This window comes from Coturnix japonica, chromosome Z, assembly GCF_054131305.1.
Source record: "Coturnix japonica strain WE chromosome Z, WE-NBRP24, whole genome shotgun sequence".
Classification (NCBI taxonomy): Eukaryota; Metazoa; Chordata; class Aves; order Galliformes; family Phasianidae; genus Coturnix; species Coturnix japonica.
This window is the reverse complement of record NC_140702.1, coordinates 49,042,426-49,067,640: the sequence shown is the minus strand read 5'-3', so window position 1 is coordinate 49,067,640 and position 25,215 is coordinate 49,042,426. Positions and strand designations below refer to the sequence as shown.

Sequence of the window (25,215 nt, the reverse complement as noted above, 5' to 3'; positions counted from 1 at the left end):
CACCGTTTCCTCCACTGCTCTTTACTTACTGTTTTTTTACAGGTCTCCTTAAACCCCCGAATAAACACAGTACCTCTGGATCTTATTTCCTGTCATGCTGAGTTTTCAGGAATTAGACCCGGGAGAAGTTGTACTGAGGGACGTGGTTTAGTGAGAACTGTTGGTGATGGGTGGATGGTTGGACTGGGCGATCCCATGGGTCTTTTCCAGTCCTGGTGATTCTGTGATTCCGTGATTCTGTGCTGGGGCAACAGGAGAAGCCAATGGGGAAAATCAAGGGAAATACCTAAAAGGAATTAAGGAGTTATCCTTTAAGGAAGTGAGAAGACCAGCTACCCAGCTGAAGAGCTTCTACACCAGTGCACACAGCTTGGGAAACAAACTGGAGGAGCTGGAAGCTACTGTGCTCCTGTAAAACCACAATATAGTTGCTGTCACCAAAACCCGGTGGGATGATTATCTTGACTGGAGTGAACAGTGAAGCAGGAAACAGATGCTCTACTGGAATTCGGAAGAAAGGGGGGCTAGGAGGGGGATAGTTAAAGGTAGTTTACAGAAACAAGGAAGGGAAACTTAAAGGTAGATTATAGAAATAAGTAAAGGAAACTTAAAGGTAACAAGTAAAAGAAACGGGGGGCCTGGGAGAGCAGGGAGGATGCAGATAAGGAGTGAGACCTCACTGGACGACATCAGGCAAGGAGGAGAATAGATACTGTAAATACCAGAAGAGGAGTTGCATCCCCCAGATAAGAACAAGAGGGGGTCTGCATGCTAAAGAACTATTGAATATGTATCAGAATTCCAAGAACTATTGACTATGTATTAGAATTCCAAGAAATCATTGACTCTGTATTAGATGTACCTATATCTGTGTCACGATTTTACAATTCGGGGTGCAAGTTTGGTGGAGCTATCCCCCTTGCACCCGGCGCTGGAATAAACATACCTGCTTTATAACCCATCTCTGGATTATAGAGTTTTATTCCGCAAGTTAGGAGTGTGCCTATTGGTGGCTACAAGCTGTTCAGAAGGCACAGGTGAGGAAGGAAGGAGTGGGGCATTGCTACCTACACAGGAAAGAACAGAATGTGAAGAGCTGTCCCTAAAGAAGTCATATGGGTGACAGTTAAGAGACCAAGGCAGGAAAGGGAGCCTTGTGAGCGGTGTCTACTATAGGCCACCTGATCAGTCAGAGCCTGTTGATAGGCTCAGGAAAGCCAAAACCCTGCTTGAATTGAACTCCACAAGGGATGCCATAAAGAACACGTAACTCTTCTACATGTACCTCAACCAGAAAAAGAAAATCCAGGAGGGCGTAACCCCCTTGTCAGTGACACACGCAGGCCTGTACAACAGACGAGGAGAAGGATGAGGAACTCAGCAACTTTTTTTGCCTCGCTCTTCTCTGATAACTGCTCACCACACAGCCCTCAAACTTTGGGTTTGGTAGGAGGGGGTTTCGGAATCTACATCCTCACTGTAAGCAAAGATGAGGTTCATGAGCACCTGAGGAATCTGAACATCCACAAGTCTATGAGTCCCAAGGAGATGCATCCCAGCCTCCTTGTCCTATAGCTTTCCAAATTGCATCTGCAGCCCGTTGTTATATTGTTGTAGTATATTCTGGCTACAGTATTGCCAGCTGTAGCAAACAATCCATTGGCTTTGAACGATGCCATCAGCCAGCAGACCCTTGCAGCACAATGCTTAACCTCTCTCTTAGTGAGGATATGCAGGAGGGGTCCGCTAATTGCCTGTTCTTCAGCAAATGTGCTCTACCCCATCCTGCCCTCGGTTGTGTTCACCACTCCAATGACCAGCGATTTCTTTATCCCAGGTCAGTCCAGCTGACCCGCTCCTGCTGAGGTCTCTCTCTGCGTCGCTGTGCTGGTCCCGATATCACATTGGTGTCACTGTTTACTGGGAGAAACGGACTCAGCCACTCCAGGATTGAATAGCAGAGACACTTTATTGGAAAAAGAGTAATTCTCATAACCATAATTCCTCTGATTGGTTGCAGCAATAAAGCTGTAAAGCCCTTCTACCACTGATTCCTTAGCATACAGTGAGCATGTGGTGTTCGAGCACACAAGCTTTCTCTCATTAACTGGCTACAGGCAGTTTCTTTTCTGGTCATGCTTCACAACTTCTGTGTGTTGTGCTTCCACAGCTGATACTTCCCCAAGCCGAGAGCAGTCCTGGTAACAGGATGGCAGCCAGCACGAGGTGAGTGCAGGCATGGGGTGGGCACGAGGAGGCAGAGAACCCATGCTCAGGCTCCGCCCCGCAGCGTGTCACAATTCCGAGGGCGGGTGGGCAGCATTGTGGTGTCATCGTGCTCAAGCTGTGAGTTCAGAGAGGTGACCCGCCTCTGCCATTGCGGTCGTGACCAGCGTTTAGCGATGGTTGACAGCAGCTCTCTCGTTGTCCTTATAACCCTTGCCCTTCTCTACGGCCTCATGTTTCTTGTGGCCGGAGTTATCCTGCTCACTGTAGCCCGAAACCTGCAGGTAGGGGATATTTTGAGGGTGGGGATGACTTGCATCTGGGGGATTTGGGGCTGGGGGAGTCGGGAGCAGTTTTTCGAGACCACCCAGGAGCATGACTCAGGAGCCATGTCCGTGTGTCCGCAGGCCGGCAGACGACGCTTGCGGTTGAGGAAATGGTGGCAGCGAGCAGCAGCACTGAAGCCAGGTAGGTCCTGTGAGGGCCAGCCCATGCCCCAGGCCTGCCCAGGAGCATCCATCTCCAGGCTGGGCTGAGCCTCTGGGAGCAGCTAAGCCCTGTTCATCGTTCACATGTATCAGCACCAATGTTCCTTCTAAATTTTAATAGTTTAATTTAAAAAGGATGTGCCTGGCTCAGAGCATCTCTGGAGCTCCTGTTGCCCTGTGGCTCAGTGACCTTCCCTGTTTTACAGGTGCCAAGAAACACTGCAAGCCATGGAGGCGCTGCAGTAAGGCTGACCAGGAGCTCCAGCAGCTGCTGCTGTCGGAGCTGCCTGAGGTCAGGCCTGTGCTGGGCCCTGACTTCCTGCAGGCAGCCTGGAAGGATCTGGAGGAGCTGGTGGAGCGGAACAGCCTGCCATGTCACTGCTGCACTTCAGCTGAGATCCAAAGCTGCACTGGAAAAGGCAACATCGACTCCTTGAAAGTAGCCAGCAGAGCACAGGCAAAGCTGTTGCCAGTCTGCCCCACTGGATGCCTGTGGTGTGCTGATACCTACAGAGCCCTCACGGTCCATATAGCCCGGAAAAGCCTGGAAGTGCGCATGGCCGCCCTGCCCAAATTGCTCTTGATCTCCCATCAGCTGGCACGGGAAAGACAATGCAGCCATGTCCTGCCCAAGCCCATCAAGCCAGGGCAGACCCAGGCCAAGGGCAAATGCACTGCAGGCAGCGTTCTCAAGAAGAAACAGAAGAGTGACCGTGGTGTACCCAGCCCTGGAGATTTCCCCATACTGATGCCATGCGCCCCCTATATTCTGTTGCCCTGGGACGTGGGTCAAGCCAGGAAGACCATCCAGCAGAAGGCTCAGACTCACAGCCAGGGCCAGGCTCAGGCACAGCAGCATCCCCAGAAGCAGTGCTGCCCCCAGGAGTCGGCAGAGATTGCTTTGCCTCCGAGCCACGCAGCAGACAAGGAGCAAGAGCATCCCACAGCTACCGTAGCGCTTCCTGGCTCAGACAACACATCAAAGATAAAGGATGCCAGCTGTCAGACAGACTGTGCAGGCTTTTGCGTGACTGACATCAAATCCAGGAGCCAGTGCGTCAGCAAAGCGCATGCTGTCATCTCAAAGCTGCAGCTCGGTCCGAAGACCTTTGGGAAGCTCTCCATGCACGTGGCCAGAAAATGCCTGGAGATAAAGCTTCGCTGCTTACCTGAGTTAGTGCGGAAGTCCATGTGGCGGCAGCGTTGGATGTCCCGCACCCGCCCAGCTGGCACCATGGCATCAAAATCCCAGCTGGTTAACGGATACTTCCCCATCCGTCGGTCTCGATTCCTGAATGAGAAGCGCGAGACCCTGGAGCTGCACATCCGCTCCCTGAAGTTGAAGCGCTGTGAGAACCTCCTTATCTCAGCCAGTCCATCGAAGCCCGCAGTGTCCCAGGAGGAAGAATCTACCAGCTCGTATGTGTCTGCAACATCCGTGGCATCTTGGGCTGAGGTAGGCCCCAAAGGACAAAAGCAGCGGGCCCAGTCGAAGAAGTCCCCTAGCAGAGGCAAAAGCAAGCGGAACGCCGAAGTGAAAGGCCCTGGCTTTCCAACTGCCAGACTAGTGTTCCGATACTGCCCTGCACTGTGGCCCGAGCAAATAGTACCTTGGTTTTAGGGAAGGCGTGCGTGACGAATGAAAAGCCACAGGACATTGCTTCTAAGCTCATTCACCTTAGCGACAAGTCGAAGGAGGACAATGCACCTTCTGCAAAAAAGACGTTTTTTTTTTCTTTTCTAGATAAATAAGTGTGTCTCTTTATCTATTTCTAAATATGTATTTTTTTATCTATAAATAAATTTTTCTATTTTTCTAAAGTAAGTGCCTAAGAGCTTTCTCTACGGGGGCCCTCCTGGGGATTGAGGGGGGAGATGGGCTCAGGATGGAAGCTGTGCTGTTGCACGGGAGGACGTGCAGATGAGGATTGTAAAAAGTTTGTAAATGTTCATTCGTTGTGTTGGTTGTAGAAAGTTTGTGAATGTTTGGGAAGGTGGATGTTGCTGAGGGGCGCTGTGCGGGAGCGGGGTCGAGCGGGCTGCCGGGTTTTGTAAGCGCCCCTGCGGCTCCTGCTTGCCCCGCTCCTGTTTACGCCGCTTCCCCCCCTCCCCCCCGCCCCGGACTGGTCTAATTCATGACAAGGAGAAGCCCCGGCAAGTTGGCTGGAGCTTCTCCTCCCCTGTGGCCGCGCCCTGGGTGCAGCTTGGGGCTCTGTGACCCATCTGGAGGCACAGCACCAAGTCCTGACACTGCAAGGGGACTGCAGGCTCCCACAGCACCAGGAACAGGCCGTCAGCTGAAACCAGGACACCAGCAGAGGCGAACTGATTCACCGTGTCATAACTATTAGGTAGCTTGAAGAAACTTCCACAAACCAGGAACTAATGCAAGGTGAAAAGAACGACTTCATGATAATGTTACTGTTAAGAATTAAAGAATCACAGAATATCCTGCACTGGAAGGGACTGACACCCTGCTCCACACAGGAGCATCCCAGAATTGAAATCCTGGGCTGAGAGCATGGTCCAGACCCCCTTCCCTCCACTCTTTGCTTTTCTTTTCGGTGCCTTAAATGGGCATGGGGGGAGGGGACAGCACCGGATGGGAGGTACCTTTCAGCCTCCCACAGCCCGCCGGTGAGATTGGGACTTAGTTTTTTTCTCTTTGTTGAAACTCTCTCGTCGTTGTTTAGTGTCATTGGGTTCATTAAACTGCCGCTCGTTCTCAGAACGTTCTTTTTTTTTTTTTCATTTTTCCTTCCTAGATCCAATGGCAATCTCCCTTCCCTTCCCCTCCCTCCGAGCGCACGTAGCCGGGCCAGGCCTGGCCGCCGCACCGTGCAGTTAGAGAGGGGAGGTACTTTTGTTCCTTCCCTGCCCGGGTTTGTTCCCGCTGTCACGGAGTGAGCTCTAGAGAGAACTCCGCGACATCTACGAAGAGCAGCCTCTGCAAAACCAAAGTGCTTGAGCAGCGCTGTGTGCTGGGTATGTGCTTGGCACCTGTCTCAGTGACAAATTTGCACGTTTTCCCCTGCAGGAAGCAGAGATGCTGTTCCGGAGGCAAATCACAGTGATCTGATGACCTCTGCACCCTCCCCAGCATCTCCTACATGAAATCACCTTTCCAAAGCACCGTTTCCTCCACTGCTCTTTACTTACTGTTTTTTTACAGGTCTCCTTAAACCCCCGAATAAACACAGTACCTCTGGATCTTATCTCCTGTCATGCTGAGTTTTCAGGAATTAGACCCGGGAGAAGTTGTACTGAGGGACGTGGTTTAGTGAGAACTGTTGGTGATGGGTGGATGGTTGGACTGGGCGATCCCATGGGTCTTTTCCAGTCCTGGTGATTCTGTGATTCCGTGATTCTGTGCTGGGGCAACAGGAGAAGCCAATGGGGAAAATCAAGGGAAATACCTAAAAGGAATTAAGGAGTTATCCTTTAAGGAAGTGAGAAGACCAGCTACCCAGCTGAAGAGCTTCTACACCAGTGCACACAGCTTGGGAAACAAACTGGAGGAGCTGGAAGCTACTGTGCTCCTGTAAAACCACAATATAGTTGCTGTCACCAAAACCCGGTGGGATGATTATCTTGACTGGAGTGAACAGTGAAGCAGGAAACAGATGCTCTACTGGAATTCGGAAGAAAGGGGGGCTAGGAGGGGGATAGTTAAAGGTAGTTTACAGAAACAAGGAAGGGAAACTTAAAGGTAGATTATAGAAATAAGTAAAGGAAACTTAAAGGTAACAAGTAAAAGAAACGGGGGGCCTGGGAGAGCAGGGAGGATGCAGATAAGGAGTGAGACCTCACTGGACGACATCAGGCAAGGAGGAGAATAGATACTGTAAATACCAGAAGAGGAGTTGCATCCCCCAGATAAGAACAAGAGGGGGTCTGCATGCTAAAGAACTATTGAATATGTATCAGAATTCCAAGAACTATTGACTATGTATTAGAATTCCAAGAAATCATTGACTCTGTATTAGATGTACCTATATCTGTGTCACGATTTTACAATTCGGGGTGCAAGTTTGGTGGAGCTATCCCCCTTGCACCCGGCGCTGGAATAAACATACCTGCTTTATAACCCATCTCTGGATTATAGAGTTTTATTCCGCAAGTTAGGAGTGTGCCTATTGGTGGCTACAAGCTGTTCAGAAGGCACAGGTGAGGAAGGAAGGAGTGGGGCATTGCTACCTACACAGGAAAGAACAGAATGTGAAGAGCTGTCCCTAAAGAAGTCATATGGGTGACAGTTAAGAGACCAAGGCAGGAAAGGGAGCCTTGTGAGCGGTGTCTACTATAGGCCACCTGATCAGTCAGAGCCTGTTGATAGGCTCAGGAAAGCCAAAACCCTGCTTGAATTGAACTCCACAAGGGATGCCATAAAGAACACGTAACTCTTCTACATGTACCTCAACCAGAAAAAGAAAATCCAGGAGGGCGTAACCCCCTTGTCAGTGACACACGCAGGCCTGTACAACAGACGAGGAGAAGGATGAGGAACTCAGCAACTTTTTTTGCCTCGCTCTTCTCTGATAACTGCTCACCACACAGCCCTCAAACTTTGGGTTTGGTAGGAGGGGGTTTCGGAATCTACATCCTCACTGTAAGCAAAGATGAGGTTCATGAGCACCTGAGGAATCTGAACATCCACAAGTCTATGAGTCCCAAGGAGATGCATCCCAGCCTCCTTGTCCTATAGCTTTCCAAATTGCATCTGCAGCCCGTTGTTATATTGTTGTAGTATATTCTGGCTACAGTATTGCCAGCTGTAGCAAACAATCCATTGGCTTTGAACGATGCCATCAGCCAGCAGACCCTTGCAGCACAATGCTTAACCTCTCTCTTAGTGAGGATATGCAGGAGGGGTCCGCTAATTGCCTGTTCTTCAGCAAATGTGCTCTACCCCATCCTGCCCTCGGTTGTGTTCACCACTCCAATGACCAGCGATTTCTTTATCCCAGGTCAGTCCAGCTGACCCGCTCCTGCTGAGGTCTCTCTCTGCGTCGCTGTGCTGGTCCCGATATCACATTGGTGTCACTGTTTACTGGGAGAAACGGACTCAGCCACTCCAGGATTGAATAGCAGAGACACTTTATTGGAAAAAGAGTAATTCTCATAACCATAATTCCTCTGATTGGTTGCAGCAATAAAGCTGTAAAGCCCTTCTACCACTGATTGCTTAGCATACAGTGAGCATGTGGTGTTCGAGCACACAAGCTTTCTCTCATTAACTGGCTACAGGCAGTTTCTTTTCTGGTCATGCTTCACAACTTCTGTGTGTTGTGCTTCCACAGCTGATACTTCCCCAAGCCGAGAGCAGTCCTGGTAACAGGATGGCAGCCAGCACGAGGTGAGTGCAGGCATGGGGTGGGCACGAGGAGGCAGAGAACCCATGCTCAGGCTCCGCCCCGCAGCGTGTCACAATTCCGAGGGCGGGTGGGCAGCATTGTGGTGTCATCGTGCTCAAGCTGTGAGTTCAGAGAGGTGACCCGCCTCTGCCATTGCGGTCGTGACCAGCGTTTAGCGATGGTTGACAGCAGCTCTCTCGTTGTCCTTATAACCCTTGCCCTTCTCTACGGCCTCATGTTTCTTGTGGCCGGAGTTATCCTGCTCACTGTAGCCCGAAACCTGCAGGTAGGGGATATTTTGAGGGTGGGGATGACTTGCATCTGGGGGATTTGGGGCTGGGGGAGTCGGGAGCAGTTTTTCGAGACCACCCAGGAGCATGACTCAGGAGCCATGTCCGTGTGTCCGCAGGCCGGCAGACGACGCTTGCGGTTGAGGAAATGGTGGCAGCGAGCAGCAGCACTGAAGCCAGGTAGGTCCTGTGAGGGCCAGCCCATGCCCCAGGCCTGCCCAGGAGCATCCATCTCCAGGCTGGGCTGAGCCTCTGGGAGCAGCTAAGCCCTGTTCATCGTTCACATGTATCAGCACCAATGTTCCTTCTAAATTTTAATAGTTTAATTTAAAAAGGATGTGCCTGGCTCAGAGCATCTCTGGAGCTCCTGTTGCCCTGTGGCTCAGTGACCTTCCCTGTTTTACAGGTGCCAAGAAACACTGCAAGCCATGGAGGCGCTGCAGTAAGGCTGACCAGGAGCTCCAGCAGCTGCTGCTGTCGGAGCTGCCTGAGGTCAGGCCTGTGCTGGGCCCTGACTTCCTGCAGGCAGCCTGGAAGGATCTGGAGGAGCTGGTGGAGCGGAACAGCCTGCCATGTCACTGCTGCACTTCAGCTGAGATCCAAAGCTGCACTGGAAAAGGCAACATCGACTCCTTGAAAGTAGCCAGCAGAGCACAGGCAAAGCTGTTGCCAGTCTGCCCCACTGGATGCCTGTGGTGCGCTGATACCTACAGAGCCCTCACGGTCCATATAGCCCGGAAAAGCCTGGAAGTGCGCATGGCCGCCCTGCCCAAATTGCTCTTGATCTCCCATCAGCTGGCACGGGAAAGACAATGCAGCCATGTCCTGCCCAAGCCCATCAAGCCAGGGCAGACCCAGGCCAAGGGCAAATGCACTGCAGGCAGCGTTCTCAAGAAGAAACAGAAGAGTGACCGTGGTGTACCCAGCCCTGGAGATTTCCCCATACTGATGCCATGCGCCCCCTATATTCTGTTGCCCTGGGACGTGGGTCAAGCCAGGAAGACCATCCAGCAGAAGGCTCAGACTCACAGCCAGGGCCAGGCTCAGGCACAGCAGCATCCCCAGAAGCAGTGCTGCCCCCAGGAGTCAGCAGAGATTGCTTTGCCTCCGAGCCACGCAGCAGACAAGGAGCAAGAGCATCCCACAGCTACCGTAGCGCTTCCTGGCTCAGACAACACATCAAAGATAAAGGATGCCAGCTGTCAGACAGACTGTGCAGGCTTTTGCGTGACTGACATCAAATCCAGGAGCCAGTGCGTCAGCAAAGCGCATGCTGTCATCTCAAAGCTGCAGCTCGGTCCGAAGACCTTTGGGAAGCTCTCCATGCACGTGGCCAGAAAATGCCTGGAGATAAAGCTTCGCTGCTTACCTGAGTTAGTGCGGAAGTCCATGTGGCGGCAGCGTTGGATGTCCCGCACCCGCCCAGCTGGCACCATGGCATCAAAATCCCAGCTGGTTAACGGATACTTCCCCATCTGTCGGTCTCGATTCCTGAATGAGAAGCGCGAGACCCTGGAGCTGCACATCCGCTCCCTGAAGTTGAAGCGCTGTGAGAACCTCCTTATCTCAGCCAGTCCATCGAAGCCCGCAGTGTCCCAGGAGGAAGAATCTACCAGCTCGTATGTGTCTGCAACATCCGTGGCATCTTGGGCTGAGGTAGGCCCCAAAGGACAAAAGCAGCGGGCCCAGTCGAAGAAGTCCCCTAGCAGAGGCAAAAGCAAGCGGAACGCCGAAGTGAAAGGCCCTGGCTTTCCAACTGCCAGACTAGTGTTCCGATACTGCCCTGCACTGTGGCCCGAGCAAATAGTACCTTGGTTTTAGGGAAGGCGTGCGTGACGAATGAAAAGCCACAGGACATTGCTTCTAAGCTCATTCACCTTAGCGACAAGTCGAAGAAGGACAATGCACCTTCTGCAAAAAAGACGTTTTTTTTTTCTTTTCTAGATAAATAAGTGTGTCTCTTTATCTATTTCTAAATATGTATTTTTTTATCTATAAATAAATTTTTCTATTTTTCTAAAGTAAGTGCCTAAGAGCTTTCTCTACGGGGGCCCTCCTGGGGATTGAGGGGGGAGATGGGCTCTGGATGGAAGCTGTGCTGTTGCACGGGAGGACGTGCAGATGAGGATTGTAAAAAGTTTGTAAATGTTCGTTCGTTGTGTTGGTTGTAGAAAGTTTGTGAATGTTTGGGAAGGTGGATGTTGCTGAGGGGCGCTGTGCGGGAGCGGGGTCGAGCGGGCTGCCGGGTTTTGTAAGCGCCCCTGCGGCTCCTGCTTGCGCCGCTCCTGTTGACGCCGCTTCCCCCCCTCCCCCCCGCCCCGGACTGGTCTAATTCATGACAAGGAGAAGCCCCGGCAAGTTGGCTGGAGCTTCTCCTCCCCTGTGGCCGCGCCCTGGGTGCAGCTTGGGGCTCTGTGACCCATCTGGAGGCACAGCACCAAGTCCTGACACTGCAAGGGGACTGCAGGCTCCCACAGCACCAGGAACAGGCCGTCAGCTGAAACCAGGACACCAGCAGAGGCGAACTGATTCACCGTGTCATAACTATTAGGTAGCTTGAAGAAACTTCCACAAACCAGGAACTAATGCAAGGTGAAAAGAACGACTTCATGATAATGTTACTGTTAAGAATTAAAGAATCACAGAATATCCTGCACTGGAAGGGACTGACACCCTGCTCCACACAGGAGCATCCCAGAATTGAAATCCTGGGCTGAGAGCATGGTCCAGACCCCCTTCCCTCCACTCTTTGCTTTTCTTTTCGGTGCCTTAAATGGGCATGGGGGGAGGGGACAGCACCGGATGGGAGGTACCTTTCAGCCTCCCACAGCCCGCCGGTGAGATTGGGACTTAGTTTTTTTCTCTTTGTTGAAACTCTCTCGTCGTTGTTTAGTGTCATTGGGTTCATTAAACTGCCGCTCGTTCTCAGAACGTTCTTTTTTTTTTTTTTTCATTTTTCCTTCCTAGATCCAATGGCAATCTCCCTTCCCTTCCCCTCCCTCCGAGCGCACGTAGCCGGGCCAGGCCTGGCCGCCGCACCGTGCAGTTAGAGAGGGGAGGTACTTTTGTTCCTTCCCTGCCCGGGTTTGTTCCCGCTGTCACGGAGTGAGCTCTAGAGAGAACTCCGCGACATCTACGAAGAGCAGCCTCTGCAAAACCAAAGTGCTTGAGCAGCGCTGTGTGCTGGGTATGTGCTTGGCACCTGTCTCAGTGACAAATTTGCACGTTTTCCCCTGCAGGAAGCAGAGATGCTGTTCCGGAGGCAAATCACAGTGATCTGATGACCTCTGCACCCTCCCCAGCATCTCCTACATGAAATCACCTTTCCAAAGCACCGTTTCCTCCACTGCTCTTTACTTACTGTTTTTTTACAGGTCTCCTTAAACCCCCGAATAAACACAGTACCTCTGGATCTTATCTCCTGTCATGCTGAGTTTTCAGGAATTAGACCCGGGAGAAGTTGTACTGAGGGACGTGGTTTAGTGAGAACTGTTGGTGATGGGTGGATGGTTGGACTGGGCGATCCCATGGGTCTTTTCCAGTCCTGGTGATTCTGTGATTCCGTGATTCTGTGCTGGGGCAACAGGAGAAGCCAATGGGGAAAATCAAGGGAAATACCTAAAAGGAATTAAGGAGTTATCCTTTAAGGAAGTGAGAAGACCAGCTACCCAGCTGAAGAGCTTCTACACCAGTGCACACAGCTTGGGAAACAAACTGGAGGAGCTGGAAGCTACTGTGCTCCTGTAAAACCACAATATAGTTGCTGTCACCAAAACCCGGTGGGATGATTATCTTGACTGGAGTGAACAGTGAAGCAGGAAACAGATGCTCTACTGGAATTCGGAAGAAAGGGGGGCTAGGAGGGGGATAGTTAAAGGTAGTTTACAGAAACAAGGAAGGGAAACTTAAAGGTAGATTATAGAAATAAGTAAAGGAAACTTAAAGGTAACAAGTAAAAGAAACGGGGGGCCTGGGAGAGCAGGGAGGATGCAGATAAGGAGTGAGACCTCACTGGACGACATCAGGCAAGGAGGAGAATAGATACTGTAAATACCAGAAGAGGAGTTGCATCCCCCAGATAAGAACAAGAGGGGGTCTGCATGCTAAAGAACTATTGAATATGTATCAGAATTCCAAGAACTATTGACTATGTATTAGAATTCCAAGAAATCATTGACTCTGTATTAGATGTACCTATATCTGTGTCACGATTTTACAATTCGGGGTGCAAGTTTGGTGGAGCTATCCCCCTTGCACCCGGCGCTGGAATAAACATACCTGCTTTATAACCCATCTCTGGATTATAGAGTTTTATTCCGCAAGTTAGGAGTGTGCCTATTGGTGGCTACAAGCTGTTCAGAAGGCACAGGTGAGGAAGGAAGGAGTGGGGCATTGCTACCTACACAGGAAAGAACAGAATGTGAAGAGCTGTCCCTAAAGAAGTCATATGGGTGACAGTTAAGAGACCAAGGCAGGAAAGGGAGCCTTGTGAGCGGTGTCTACTATAGGCCACCTGATCAGTCAGAGCCTGTTGATAGGCTCAGGAAAGCCAAAACCCTGCTTGAATTGAACTCCACAAGGGATGCCATAAAGAACACGTAACTCTTCTACATGTACCTCAACCAGAAAAAGAAAATCCAGGAGGGCGTAACCCCCTTGTCAGTGACACACGCAGGCCTGTACAACAGACGAGGAGAAGGATGAGGAACTCAGCAACTTTTTTTGCCTCGCTCTTCTCTGATAACTGCTCACCACACAGCCCTCAAACTTTGGGTTTGGTAGGAGGGGGTTTCGGAATCTACATCCTCACTGTAAGCAAAGATGAGGTTCATGAGCACCTGAGGAATCTGAACATCCACAAGTCTATGAGTCCCAAGGAGATGCATCCCAGCCTCCTTGTCCTATAGCTTTCCAAATTGCATCTGCAGCCCGTTGTTATATTGTTGTAGTATATTCTGGCTACAGTATTGCCAGCTGTAGCAAACAATCCATTGGCTTTGAACGATGCCATCAGCCAGCAGACCCTTGCAGCACAATGCTTAACGTCTCTCTTAGTGAGGATATGCAGGAGGGGTCCGCTAATTGCCTGTTCTTCAGCAAATGTGCTCTACCCCATCCTGCCCTCGGTTGTGTTCACCACTCCAATGACCAGCGATTTCTTTATCCCAGGTCAGTCCAGCTGACCCGCTCCTGCTGAGGTCTCTCTCTGCGTCGCTGTGCTGGTCCCGATATCACATTGGTGTCACTGTTTACTGGGAGAAACGGACTCAGCCACTCCAGGATTGAATAGCAGAGACACTTTATTGGAAAAAGAGTAATTCTCATAACCATAATTCCTCTGATTGGTTGCAGCAATAAAGCTGTAAAGCCCTTCTACCACTGATTCCTTAGCATACAGTGAGCATGTGGTGTTCGAGCACACAAGCTTTCTCTCATTAACTGGCTACAGGCAGTTTCTTTTCTGGTCATGCTTCACAACTTCTGTGTGTTGTGCTTCCACAGCTGATACTTCCCCAAGCCGAGAGCAGTCCTGGTAACAGGATGGCAGCCAGCACGAGGTGAGTGCAGGCATGGGGTGGGCACGAGGAGGCAGAGAACCCATGCTCAGGCTCCGCCCCGCAGCGTGTCACAATTCCGAGGGCGGGTGGGCAGCATTGTGGTGTCATCGTGCTCAAGCTGTGAGTTCAGAGAGGTGACCCGCCTCTGCCATTGCGGTCGTGACCAGCGTTTAGCGATGGTTGACAGCAGCTCTCTCGTTGTCCTTATAACCCTTGCCCTTCTCTACGGCCTCATGTTTCTTGTGGCCGGAGTTATCCTGCTCACTGTAGCCCGAAACCTGCAGGTAGGGGATATTTTGAGGGTGGGGATGACTTGCATCTGGGGGATTTGGGGCTGGGGGAGTCGGGAGCAGTTTTTCGAGACCACCCAGGAGCATGACTCAGGAGCCATGTCCGTGTGTCCGCAGGCCGGCAGACGACGCTTGCGGTTGAGGAAATGGTGGCAGCGAGCAGCAGCACTGAAGCCAGGTAGGTCCTGTGAGGGCCAGCCCATGCCCCAGGCCTGCCCAGGAGCATCCATCTCCAGGCTGGGCTGAGCCTCTGGGAGCAGCTAAGCCCTGTTCATCGTTCACATGTATCAGCACCAATGTTCCTTCTAAATTTTAATAGTTTAATTTAAAAAGGATGTGCCTGGCTCAGAGCATCTCTGGAGCTCCTGTTGCCCTGTGGCTCAGTGACCTTCCCTGTTTTACAGGTGCCAAGAAACACTGCAAGCCATGGAGGCGCTGCAGTAAGGCTGACCAGGAGCTCCAGCAGCTGCTGCTGTCGGAGCTGCCTGAGGTCAGGCCTGTGCTGGGCCCTGACTTCCTGCAGGCAGCCTGGAAGGATCTGGAGGAGCTGGTGGAGCGGAACAGCCTGCCATGTCACTGCTGCACTTCAGCTGAGATCCAAAGCTGCACTGGAAAAGGCAACATCGACTCCTTGAAAGTAGCCAGCAGAGCACAGGCAAAGCTGTTGCCAGTCTGCCCCACTGGATGCCTGTGGTGCGCTGATACCTACAGAGCCCTCACGGTCCATATAGCCCGGAAAAGCCTGGAAGTGCGCATGGCCGCCCTGCCCAAATTGCTCTTGATCTCCCATCAGCTGGCACGGGAAAGACAATGCAGCCATGTCCTGCCCAAGCCCATCAAGCCAGGGCAGACCCAGGCCAAGGGCAAATGCACTGCAGGCAGCGTTCTCAAGAAGAAACAGAAGAGTGACCGTGGTGTACCCAGCCCTGGAGATTTCCCCATACTGATGCCATGCGCCCCCTATATTCTGTTGCCCTGGGACGTGGGTCAAGCCAGGAAGACCATCCAGCAGAAGGCTCAGACTCACAGCCAGGGCCAGGCTCAGGCACAGCAGCATCCCCAGAAGCAGTGCTGCCCCCAGGAGTCGGCAGAGATTGCTTTGCCTCCGAGCCACGCAGCAGACAAGGAGCAAGAGCATCCCACAGCTACCGTAGCGCTTCCTGGCTCAGACAACACATCAAAGATAAAGGATGCCAGCTGTCAGACAGACTGTGCAGGCTTTTGCGTGACTGACATCAAATCCAGGAGCCAGTGCGTCAGCAAAGCGCATGCTGTCATCTCAAAGCTGCAGCTCGGTCCGAAGACCTTTGGGAAGCTCTCCATGCACGTGGCCAGAAAATGCCTGGAGATAAAGCTTCGCTGCTTACCTGAGTTAGTGCGGAAGTCCATGTGGCGGCAGCGTTGGATGTCCCGCACCCGCCCAGCTGGCACCATGGCATCAAAATCCCAGCTGGTTAACGGATACTTCCCCATCCGTCGGTCTTGATTCCTGAATGAGAAGCGCGAGACCCTGGAGCTGCACATCCGCTCCCTGAAGTTGAAGCGCTGTGAGAACCTCCTTATCTCAGCCAGTCCATCGAAGCCCGCAGTGTCCCAGGAGGAAGAATCTACCAGCTCGTATGTGTCTGCAACATCCGTGGCATCTTGGGCTGAGGTAGGCCCCAAAGGACAAAAGCAGCGGGCCCAGTCGAAGAAGTCCCCTAGCAGAGGCAAAAGCAAGCGGAACGCCGAAGTGAAAGGCCCTGGCTTTCCAGCTGCCAGACTAGTGTTCCGATACTGCCCTGCACTGTGGCCCGAGCAAATAGTACCTTGGTTTTAGGGAAGGCGTGCGTGACGAATGAAAAGCCACAGGACATTGCTTCTAAGCTCATTCACCTTAGCGACAAGTCGAAGAAGGACAATGCACCTTCTGCAAAAAAGACGTTTTTTTTTTCTTTTCTAGATAAATAAGTGTGTCTCTTTATCTATTTCTAAATATGTATTTTTTTATCTATAAATAAATTTTTCTATTTTTCTAAAGTAAGTGCCTAAGAGCTTTCTCTACGGGGGCCCTCCTGGGGATTGAGGGGGGAGATGGGCTCAGGATGGAAGCTGTGCTGTTGCACGGGAGGACGTGCAGATGAGGATTGTAAAAAGTTTGTAAATGTTCATTCGTTGTGTTGGTTGTAGAAAGTTTGTGAATGTTTGGGAAGGTGGATGTTGCTGAGGGGCGCTGTGCGGGAGCGGGGTCGAGCGGGCTGCCGGGTTTTGTAAGCGCCCCTGCGGCTCCTGCTTGCCCCGCTCCTGTTTACGCCGCTTCCCCCCCTCCCCCCCGCCCCGGACTGGTCTAATTCATGACAAGGAGAAGCCCCGGTAAGTTGGCTGGAGCTTCTCCTCCCCTGTGGCCGCGCCCTGGGTGCAGCTTGGGGCTCTGTGACCCATCTGGAGGCACAGCACCAAGTCCTGACACTGCAAGGGGACTGCAGGCTCCCACAGCACCAGGAACAGGCCGTCAGCTGAAACCAGGACACCAGCAGAGGCGAACTGATTCACCGTGTCATAACTATTAGGTAGCTTGAAGAAACTTCCACAAACCAGGAACTAATGCAAGGTGAAAAGAACGACTTCATGATAATGTTACTGTTAAGAATTAAAGAATCACAGAATATCCTGCACTGGAAGGGACTGACACCCTGCTCCACACAGGAGCATCCCAGAATTGAAATCCTGGGCTGAGAGCATGGTCCAGACCCCCTTCCCTCCACTCTTTGCTTTTCTTTTCGGTGCCTTAAATGGGCATGGGGGGAGGGGACAGCACCGGATGGGAGGTACCTTTCAGCCTCCCACAGCCCGCCGGTGAGATTGGGACTTAGTTTTTTTCTCTTTGTTGAAACTCTCTCGTCGTTGTTTAGTGTCATTGGGTTCATTAAACTGCCGCTCGTTCTCAGAACGTTCTTTTTTTTTTTTTCATTTTTCCTTCCTAGATCCAATGGCAATCTCCCTTCCCTTCCCCTCCCTCCGAGCGCACGTAGCCGGGCCAGGCCTGGCCGCCGCACCGTGCAGTTAGAGAGGGGAGGTACTTTTGTTCCTTCCCTGCCCGGGTTTGTTCCCGCTGTCACGGAGTGAGCTCTAGAGAGAACTCCGCGACATCTACGAAGAGCAGCCTCTGCAAAACCAAAGTGCTTGAGCAGCGCTGTGTGCTGGGTATGTGCTTGGCACCTGTCTCAGTGACAAATTTGCACGTTTTCCCCTGCAGGAAGCAGAGATGCTGTTCCGGAGGCAAATCACAGTGATCTGATGACCTCTGCACCCTCCCCAGCATCTCCTACATGAAATCACCTTTCCAAAGCACCGTTTCCTCCACTGCTCTTTACTTACTGTTTTTTTACAGGTCTCCTTAAACCCCCGAATAAACACAGTACCTCTGGATCTTATCTCCTGTCATGCTGAGTTTTCAGGAATTAGACCCGGGAGAAGTTGTACTGAGGGACGTGGTTTAGTGAGAACTGTTGGTGATGGGTGGATGGTTGGACTGGGCGATCCCATGGGTCTTTTCCAGTCCTGGTGATTCTGTGATTCCGTGATTCTGTGCTGGGGCAACAGGAGAAGCCAATGGGGAAAATCAAGGGAAATACCTAAAAGGAATTAAGGAGTTATCCTTTAAGGAAGTGAGAAGACCAGCTACCCAGCTGAAGAGCTTCTACACCAGTGCACACAGCTTGGGAAACAAACTGGAGGAGCTGGAAGCTACTGTGCTCCTGTAAAACCACAATATAGTTGCTGTCACCAAAACCCGGTGGGATGATTATCTTGACTGGAGTGAACAGTGAAGCAGGAAACAGATGCTCTACTGGAATTCGGAAGAAAGGGGGGCTAGGAGGGGGATAGTTAAAGGTAGTTTACAGAAACAAGGAAGGGAAACTTAAAGGTAGATTATAGAAATAAGTAAAGGAAACTTAAAGGTAACAAGTAAAAGAAACGGGGGGCCTGGGAGAGCAGGGAGGATGCAGATAAGGAGTGAGACCTCACTGGACGACATCAGGCAAGGAGGAGAATAGATACTGTAAATACCAGAAGAGGAGTTGCATCCCCCAGATAAGAACAAGAGGGGGTCTGCATGCTAAAGAACTATTGAATATGTATCAGAATTCCAAGAACTATTGACTATGTATTAGAATTCCAAGAAATCATTGACTCTGTATTAGATGTACCTATATCTGTGTCACGATTTTACAATTCGGGGTGCAAGTTTGGTGGAGCTATCCCCCTTGCACCCGGCGCTGGAATAAACATACCTGCTTTATAACCCATCTCTGGATTATAGAGTTTTATTCTGCAAGTTAGGAGTGTGCCTATTGGTGGCTACAAGCTGTTCAGAAGGCACAGGTGAGGAAGGAAGGAGTGGGGCATTGCTACCTACACAGGAAAGAACAGAATGTGAAGAGCTGTCCCTAAAGAAGTCATATGGGTGACAGTTAAGAGACCAAGGCAGGAAAGGGAGCCTTGTGAGCGGTGTCTACTATAGGCCACCTGATCAGTCAGAGCCTGTTGATAGGCTCAGGAAAGCCAAAACCCTGCTTGAATTGAACTCCACAAGGGATGCCATAAAGAACACGTAACTCTTCTACATGTACCTCAACCAGAAAAAGAAAATCCAGGAGGGCGTAACCCCCTTGTCAGTGACACACGCAGGCCTGTACAACAGACGAGGAGAAGGATGAGGAACTCAGCAACTTTTTTTGCCTCGCTCTTCTCTGATAACTGCTCACCACACAGCCCTCAAACTTTGGGTTTGGTAGGAGGGGGTTTCGGAATCTACATCCTCACTGTAAGCAAAGATGAGGTTCATGAGCACCTGAGGAATCTGAACATCCACAAGTCTATGAGTCCCAAGGAGATGCATCCCAGCCTCCTTGTCCTATAGCTTTCCAAATTGCATCTGCAGCCCGTTGTTATATTGTTGTAGTATATTCTGGCTACAGTATTGCCAGCTGTAGCAAACAATCCATTGGCTTTGAATGATGCCATCAGCCAGCAGACCCTTGCAGCACAATGCTTAACCTCTCTCTTAGTGAGGATATGCAGGAGGGGTCCGCTAATTGCCTGTTCTTCAGCAAATGTGCTCTACCCCATCCTGCCCTCGGTTGTGTTCACCACTCCAATGACCAGCGATTTCTTTATCCCAGGTCAGTCCAGCTGACCCGCTCCTGCTGAGGTCTCTCTCTGCGTCGCTGTGCTGGTCCCGATATCACATTGGTGTCACTGTTTACTGGGAGAAACGGACTCAGCCACTCCAGGATTGAATAGCAGAGACACTTTATTGGAAAAAGAGTAATTCTCATAACCATAATTCCTCTGATTGGTTGCAGCAATAAAGCTGTAAAGCCCTTCTACCACTGATTCCTTAGCATACAGTGAGCATGTGGTGTTCGAGCACACAAGCTTTCTCTCATTAACTGGCTACAGGCAGTTTCTTTTCTGGTCATGCTTCACAACTTCTGTGTGTTGTGCTTCCACAGCTGATACTTCCCCAAGCCGAGAGCAGTCCTGGTAACAGGATGGCAGCCAGCACGAGGTGAGTGCAGGCATGGCGTGGGCACGAGGAGGCAGAGAACCCATGCTCAGGCTCCGCCCCGCAGCGTGTCACAATTCCGAGGGCGGGTGGGCAGCATTGTGGTGTCATCGTGCTCAAGCTGTGAGTTCAGAGAGGTGACCCGCCTCTGCCATTGCGGTCGTGACCAGCGTTTAGCGATGGTTGACAGCAGCTCTCTCGTTGTCCTTATAACCCTTGCCCTTCTCTACGGCCTCATGTTTCTTGTGGCCGGAGTTATCCTGCTCACTGTAGCCCGAAACCTGCAGGTAGGGGATATTTTGAGGGTGGGGATGACTTGCATCTGGGGGATTTGGGGCTGGGGGAGTCGGGAGCAGTTTTTCGAGACCACCCAGGAGCATGACTCAGGAGCCATGTCCGTGTGTCCGCAGGCCGGCAGACGACGCTTGCGGTTGAGGAAATGGTGGCAGCGAGCAGCAGCACTGAAGCCAGGTAGGTCCTGTGAGGGCCAGCCCATGCCCCAGGCCTGCCCAGGAGCATCCATCTCCAGGCTGGGCTGAGCCTCTGGGAGCAGCTAAGCCCTGTTCATCGTTCACATGTATCAGCACCAATGTTCCTTCTAAATTTTAATAGTTTAATTTAAAAAGGATGTGCCTGGCTCAGAGCATCTCTGGAGCTCCTGTTGCCCTGTGGCTCAGTGACCTTCCCTGTTTTACAGGTGCCAAGAAACACTGCAAGCCATGGAGGCGCTGCAGTAAGGCTGACCAGGAGCTCCAGCAGCTGCTGCTGTCGGAGCTGCCTGAGGTCAGGCCTGTGCTGGGCCCTGACTTCCTGCAGGCAGCCTGGAAGGATCTGGAGGAGCTGGTGGAGCGGAACAGCCTGCCATGTCACTGCTGCACTTCAGCTGAGATCCAAAGCTGCACTGGAAAAGGCAACATCGACTCCTTGAAAGTAGCCAGCAGAGCACAGGCAAAGCTGTTGCCAGTCTGCCCCACTGGATGCCTGTGGTGCGCTGATACCTACAGAGCCCTCACGGTCCATATAGCCCGGAAAAGCCTGGAAGTGCGCATGGCCGCCCTGCCCAAATTGCTCTTGATCTCCCATCAGCTGGCACGGGAAAGACAATGCAGCCATGTCCTGCCCAAGCCCATCAAGCCAGGGCAGACCCAGGCCAAGGGCAAATGCACTGCAGGCAGCGTTCTCAAGAAGAAACAGAAGAGTGACCGTGGTGTACCCAGCCCTGGAGATTTCCCCATACTGATGCCATGCGCCCCCTATATTCTGTTGCCCTGGGACGTGGGTCAAGCCAGGAAGACCATCCAGCAGAAGGCTCAGACTCACAGCCAGGGCCAGGCTCAGGCACAGCAGCATCCCCAGAAGCAGTGCTGCCCCCAGGAGTCGGCAGAGATTGCTTTGCCTCCGAGCCACGCAGCAGACAAGGAGCAAGAGCATCCCACAGCTACCGTAGCGCTTCCTGGCTCAGACAACACATCAAAGATAAAGGATGCCAGCTGTCAGACAGACTGTGCAGGCTTTTGCGTGACTGACATCAAATCCAGGAGCCAGTGCGTCAGCAAAGCGCATGCTGTCATCTCAAAGCTGCAGCTCGGTCCGAAGACCTTTGGGAAGCTCTCCATGCACGTGGCCAGAAAATGCCTGGAGATAAAGCTTCGCTGCTTACCTGAGTTAGTGCGGAAGTCCATGTGGCGGCAGCGTTGGATGTCCCGCACCCGCCCAGCTGGCACCATGGCATCAAAATCCCAGCTGGTTAACGGATACTTCCCCATCTGTCGGTCTCGATTCCTGAATGAGAAGCGCGAGACCCTGGAGCTGCACATCCGCTCCCTGAAGTTGAAGCGCTGTGAGAACCTCCTTATCTCAGGCAGTCCATCGAAGCCTGCAGTGTCCCAGGAGGAAGAATCTACCAGCTCGTATGTGTCTGCAACATCCGTGGCATCTTGGGCTGAGGTAGGCCCCAAAGGACAAAAGCAGCGGGCCCAGTCGAAGAAGTCCCCTAGCAGAGGCAAAAGCAAGCGGAACGCCGAAGTGAAAGGCCCTGGCTTTCCAACTGCCAGACTAGTGTTCCGATACTGCCCTGCACTGTGGCCCGAGCAAATAGTACCTTGGTTTTAGGGAAGGCGTGCGTGACGAATGAAAAGCCACAGGACATTGCTTCTAAGCTCATTCACCTTAGCGACAAGTCGAAGAAGGACAATGCACCTTCTGCAAAAAAGACGTTTTTTTTTTCTTTTCTAGATAAATAAGTGTGTCTCTTTATCTATTTCTAAATATGTATTTTTTTATCTATAAATAAATTTTTCTATTTTTCTAAAGTAAGTGCCTAAGAGCTTTCTCTACGGGGGCCCTCCTGGGGATTGAGGGGGGAGATGGGCTCAGGATGGAAGCTGTGCTGTTGCACAGGAGGACGTGCAGATGAGGATTGTAAAAAGTTTGTAAATGTTCGTTCGTTGTGTTGGTTGTAGAAAGTTTGTGAATGTTTGGGAAGGTGGATGTTGCTGAGGGGCGCTGTGCGGGAGCGGGGTCGAGCGGGCTGCCGGGTTTTGTAAGCGCCCCTGCGGCTCCTGCTTGCGTCGCTCCTGTTTATGCTGCTTCCCCCCCCCCCCCCCCCCACCCTGGACTGGTCTAATTCATGACAAGGAGAAGCCCCGGCAAGTTGGCTGGAGCTTCTCCTCCCCTGTGGCCGTGCCTTGGGTGCAGCTTGGGGCTTTGTTGACCCATCTGGAGGCACAGCACCAAGTCCTGACACCGCATGGGACTGCAGGCTCCCACAGCACCAGGAACAGGCCGTCAGCTCCTTCTGCAGGCTGGCACATTGACGTGCTGCATGGTAAGTCCTTTGGTCACCTTGGCCTGTGATCCAGGAGTCATCCCAGCCTAGTCTGTGGGGATGGGGATGGGGAAAGCAGCATGAAGCTGGGATAACAGAATCACAGAATCACAGAATGACCCGGGTTGGAAGGGACCTCTAGGATCATGTAGTTCAAGCCCCCCTGCCTAGCAGGGCCACCAAACATACACATTTACTAGATCAGGTTGCCCAGGGGCCCATCCAACCTGGTCTTGAACACCTCCAAGGACGGGGCATCCACAACCTCCCTGGGCAGCCTGTTCCAGGGCCTAACCACTCTCCTACTGAAGAATTTCCCCCTAACATCCAACCTAAATCTTCCCTTTTTTAACTTAAAACCATTTCCCCATGTCCTGCTATTGTCAGCCCTTTAGAAGCGTTTACTCCCCTCCCGGGAGTAAGTTCTCTTCAGGTATTGAAAGGCTGCAATGAGGTCACCCCGCAACCTTCTCTTCTCCAGGCTGAACAAACCCAACTCCCTCAGCCTGTCCTCATAGGGGAGGTGCTCCAGCCCCCTGATCATCTTCGCGGCCCTCCTCTGGAGGAGGAGGAGCCAAGTCCTGCCCAAGCCCATCAAGCCAGGGCAGATCCAGGTCAAGGGCATGCCCCCCCTATATTCTGCTGCCCTGGAACGTGGGTCTAGCCAGGAAGACCATCCAGCAGAAGGCTCAGACTCACAGCCAGGGCCAGGCTGAGGCACAGGAGCATCCCCAGAAGCAGTGCTGCCCCCAGATTGCTTTGCCTGTGTGCAAACTTGTCTGCTGCGGAGATTGCTTTGCTCCTTGTCTGCTGCAGAGATTGCTTTGCCTCCGAGACATGCAGCAGACAAGGAGCAAGAGCATTTGAGCAGCAGATACGTTGCAACGGGGAGCTGCGCTGGTGGAAGGTCAACCGGCTGAGGAGCGTGATCCTGGTGTTCCTGTGCCAGGTGGGGCCGGACAGGGACACCCAGATGCAGTGCATAGAGCACGCCCTGGTACCCATCACCAGCAGGTGCTGTCGGAGCTGCCGGGGCGCAGGCCTGTGATGGGCCCTGACTTCCTGCAGGCAGCCTCGAAGGATCTGGAGGAGCTGGTGGAGTGGGACAGCCTGTCATGTCACTGCTGCACTTCAGCTGAGGTCCAAAGCTGCACTGGACATCTGCAGTACCATAGCGCTTCCTGGCCCTGGCAACACCTGGAAGCTAAAGGATGCCAGCTGTCAGACAGACTGTGCAGGCTTTTGTGTGACTGACATCAAATCCAGGAGCCAGTGCGTCAGCAAAGCGCTTGCCGTCATCCCAAAGCTGCCGTTCGGTCAGAAGACTTTTGGGAAGCTCTCCATGCACATTGCCAGCTCGCCGCTCCTGTTTACGCCGCTTCGCCCCCCCCGCCCCGGATTGGACGGACTCCGGACTGGGAGCGGAGGCACCTGGCCGCGGGGAAAGGGGCGCGGGAAACAACAGCCCCCAGCAACAAGAAAGAGTAAAGCCTGGTAACAGAGACGGCGCAGTCGCAGAAGCACGAGAGCCTGGCCACTCGGAAGAAATGACTATAAAAGCAAGTGGCCAGATGGTGGGGGGCTGTTGGCTCCCCGGCCCGGCCAGTGCTGTGGTGCTGCTTGATAGCTTACTCAAATTAAATAAATTATGTATGATTTGGAAGCGGATTTGGTCTAATTCATGACAAGGATAAGCCCCGGCAAGTTGGCTGGAGCTTCTCCTCCCCTGTGGCCGTGTACCAGGAACAGGCCGTCAGCTCCTTCTGCAGGCTGGCACATTGAGGTGGTGCAGGGCAAGTCCTTTGGTCACCTTGGCCTGTGATCCAGGAGTCATCCCAGCCTGGTCTGTGTGGATGGGGATGGGGAAAGCAGCATGAAGCAGGGATAACCAAGGCTGCTGAATAGTGTCCGTTATCCTCCCAGCACAGGCAGCCACCAAAGAGCTCCCTTGCACTGGCCACACCGTGCATATGGAAAGAATAGGGTTCTTGCACTGCTGATGCAGCTTCTGGTCACTCCCACTTATCTCTTAGGCAGCCTGGAAGGCCAAGCATATCCTGGGCTGAATTAGAAAAGGGGTGGCCCAAGTGATTAGAAAAGGGGAAGGGAAGTGATTGTCTCCCTCCTGTGAGGCCCCATCTGCATCATTGCATCAATAGACAAGGGAAGAGTCACCAATGCCTATCTATCTTGACTTCTGTAAGGACATAGAGATTTTGGAAAGGGTCCAGAGGAGGGCCACAAAGATGATCAGGGGGCTGGAGCACCTCCCCTATGAGGACAGGCTGAGGGAGTTGGGTTTGTTCAGCCTAGAGAAGAGAAGGTTGCGGGGTGACCTCATTGCAGCCTTTCAATACCTGAAGGGAACCTACACCCAGGAGGGGAGTAAACGCTTCTAAAGGGCTGACAATAGCAGGACATGGGGAAATGGTTTTAAGTTAAAAGAGGGAAGATTTAGGTTGGATGTTAGGGGGAAGTTCTTCACTAGGAAAGTGGTTAGGCCCTGGAACAGGCTGCCCAGGGAGGTTGTGGATGCCCCGTCCTTGGAGGTGTTCAAGGCCAGGTTGGACGGGGCCCTGGGCAACCTGATCTAGTAAATGTGTATGTTTGGTGGCCCTGCTAGGCAGGGGG

At 52.2% G+C, this 25,215-nt stretch overlaps 3 protein-coding genes across 3 annotated transcripts; all 3 read left to right on the top strand.

Moving 5' to 3' along the window:
• Window positions 1-6,904: 6,904 nt before the first annotated feature.
• On the top strand, window positions 6,905-10,365 carry LOC146753994 (uncharacterized). The gene is made up of 2 exons (XM_085530715.1): window positions 6,905-8,070; window positions 8,478-10,365. The coding sequence occupies exon 2, from the start codon at window positions 8,695-8,697 to the stop codon at window positions 10,177-10,179; it is 1,485 nt and encodes a 494-aa protein (XP_085386841.1). The 5' UTR covers window positions 6,905-8,070; window positions 8,478-8,694; the 3' UTR covers window positions 10,180-10,365.
• Window positions 10,366-13,420: 3,055 nt separating this feature from the next.
• Window positions 13,421-16,245, top strand: LOC146753993 (uncharacterized). Its single transcript, XM_085530752.1, has 2 exons — window positions 13,421-13,916; window positions 14,324-16,245. The coding sequence occupies exon 2, from the start codon at window positions 14,541-14,543 to the stop codon at window positions 15,690-15,692; it is 1,152 nt and encodes a 383-aa protein (XP_085386878.1). The 5' UTR covers window positions 13,421-13,916; window positions 14,324-14,540; the 3' UTR covers window positions 15,693-16,245.
• Window positions 16,246-18,598: 2,353 nt separating this feature from the next.
• Window positions 18,599-22,069, top strand: LOC146753992 (uncharacterized). The gene is made up of 2 exons (XM_085530750.1): window positions 18,599-19,760; window positions 20,168-22,069. Exon 2 carries the CDS (start codon window positions 20,385-20,387, stop codon window positions 21,867-21,869), a length of 1,485 nt encoding a protein of 494 aa, XP_085386876.1. The 5' UTR covers window positions 18,599-19,760; window positions 20,168-20,384; the 3' UTR covers window positions 21,870-22,069.
• Window positions 22,070-25,215: the final 3,146 nt, after the last annotated feature.

What these genes read in the sequence shown, in the direction of transcription:
- LOC146753994 (XM_085530715.1), top strand. Translation starts at nt 8,695, where the DNA reads ATGTGCCTGGCTCAGAGCATCTCTGGAGCTCCTGTTGCCCTGTGGCTC.
- LOC146753993 (XM_085530752.1), top strand. Translation starts at nt 14,541, where the DNA reads ATGTGCCTGGCTCAGAGCATCTCTGGAGCTCCTGTTGCCCTGTGGCTC.
- LOC146753992 (XM_085530750.1), top strand. Translation starts at nt 20,385, where the DNA reads ATGTGCCTGGCTCAGAGCATCTCTGGAGCTCCTGTTGCCCTGTGGCTC.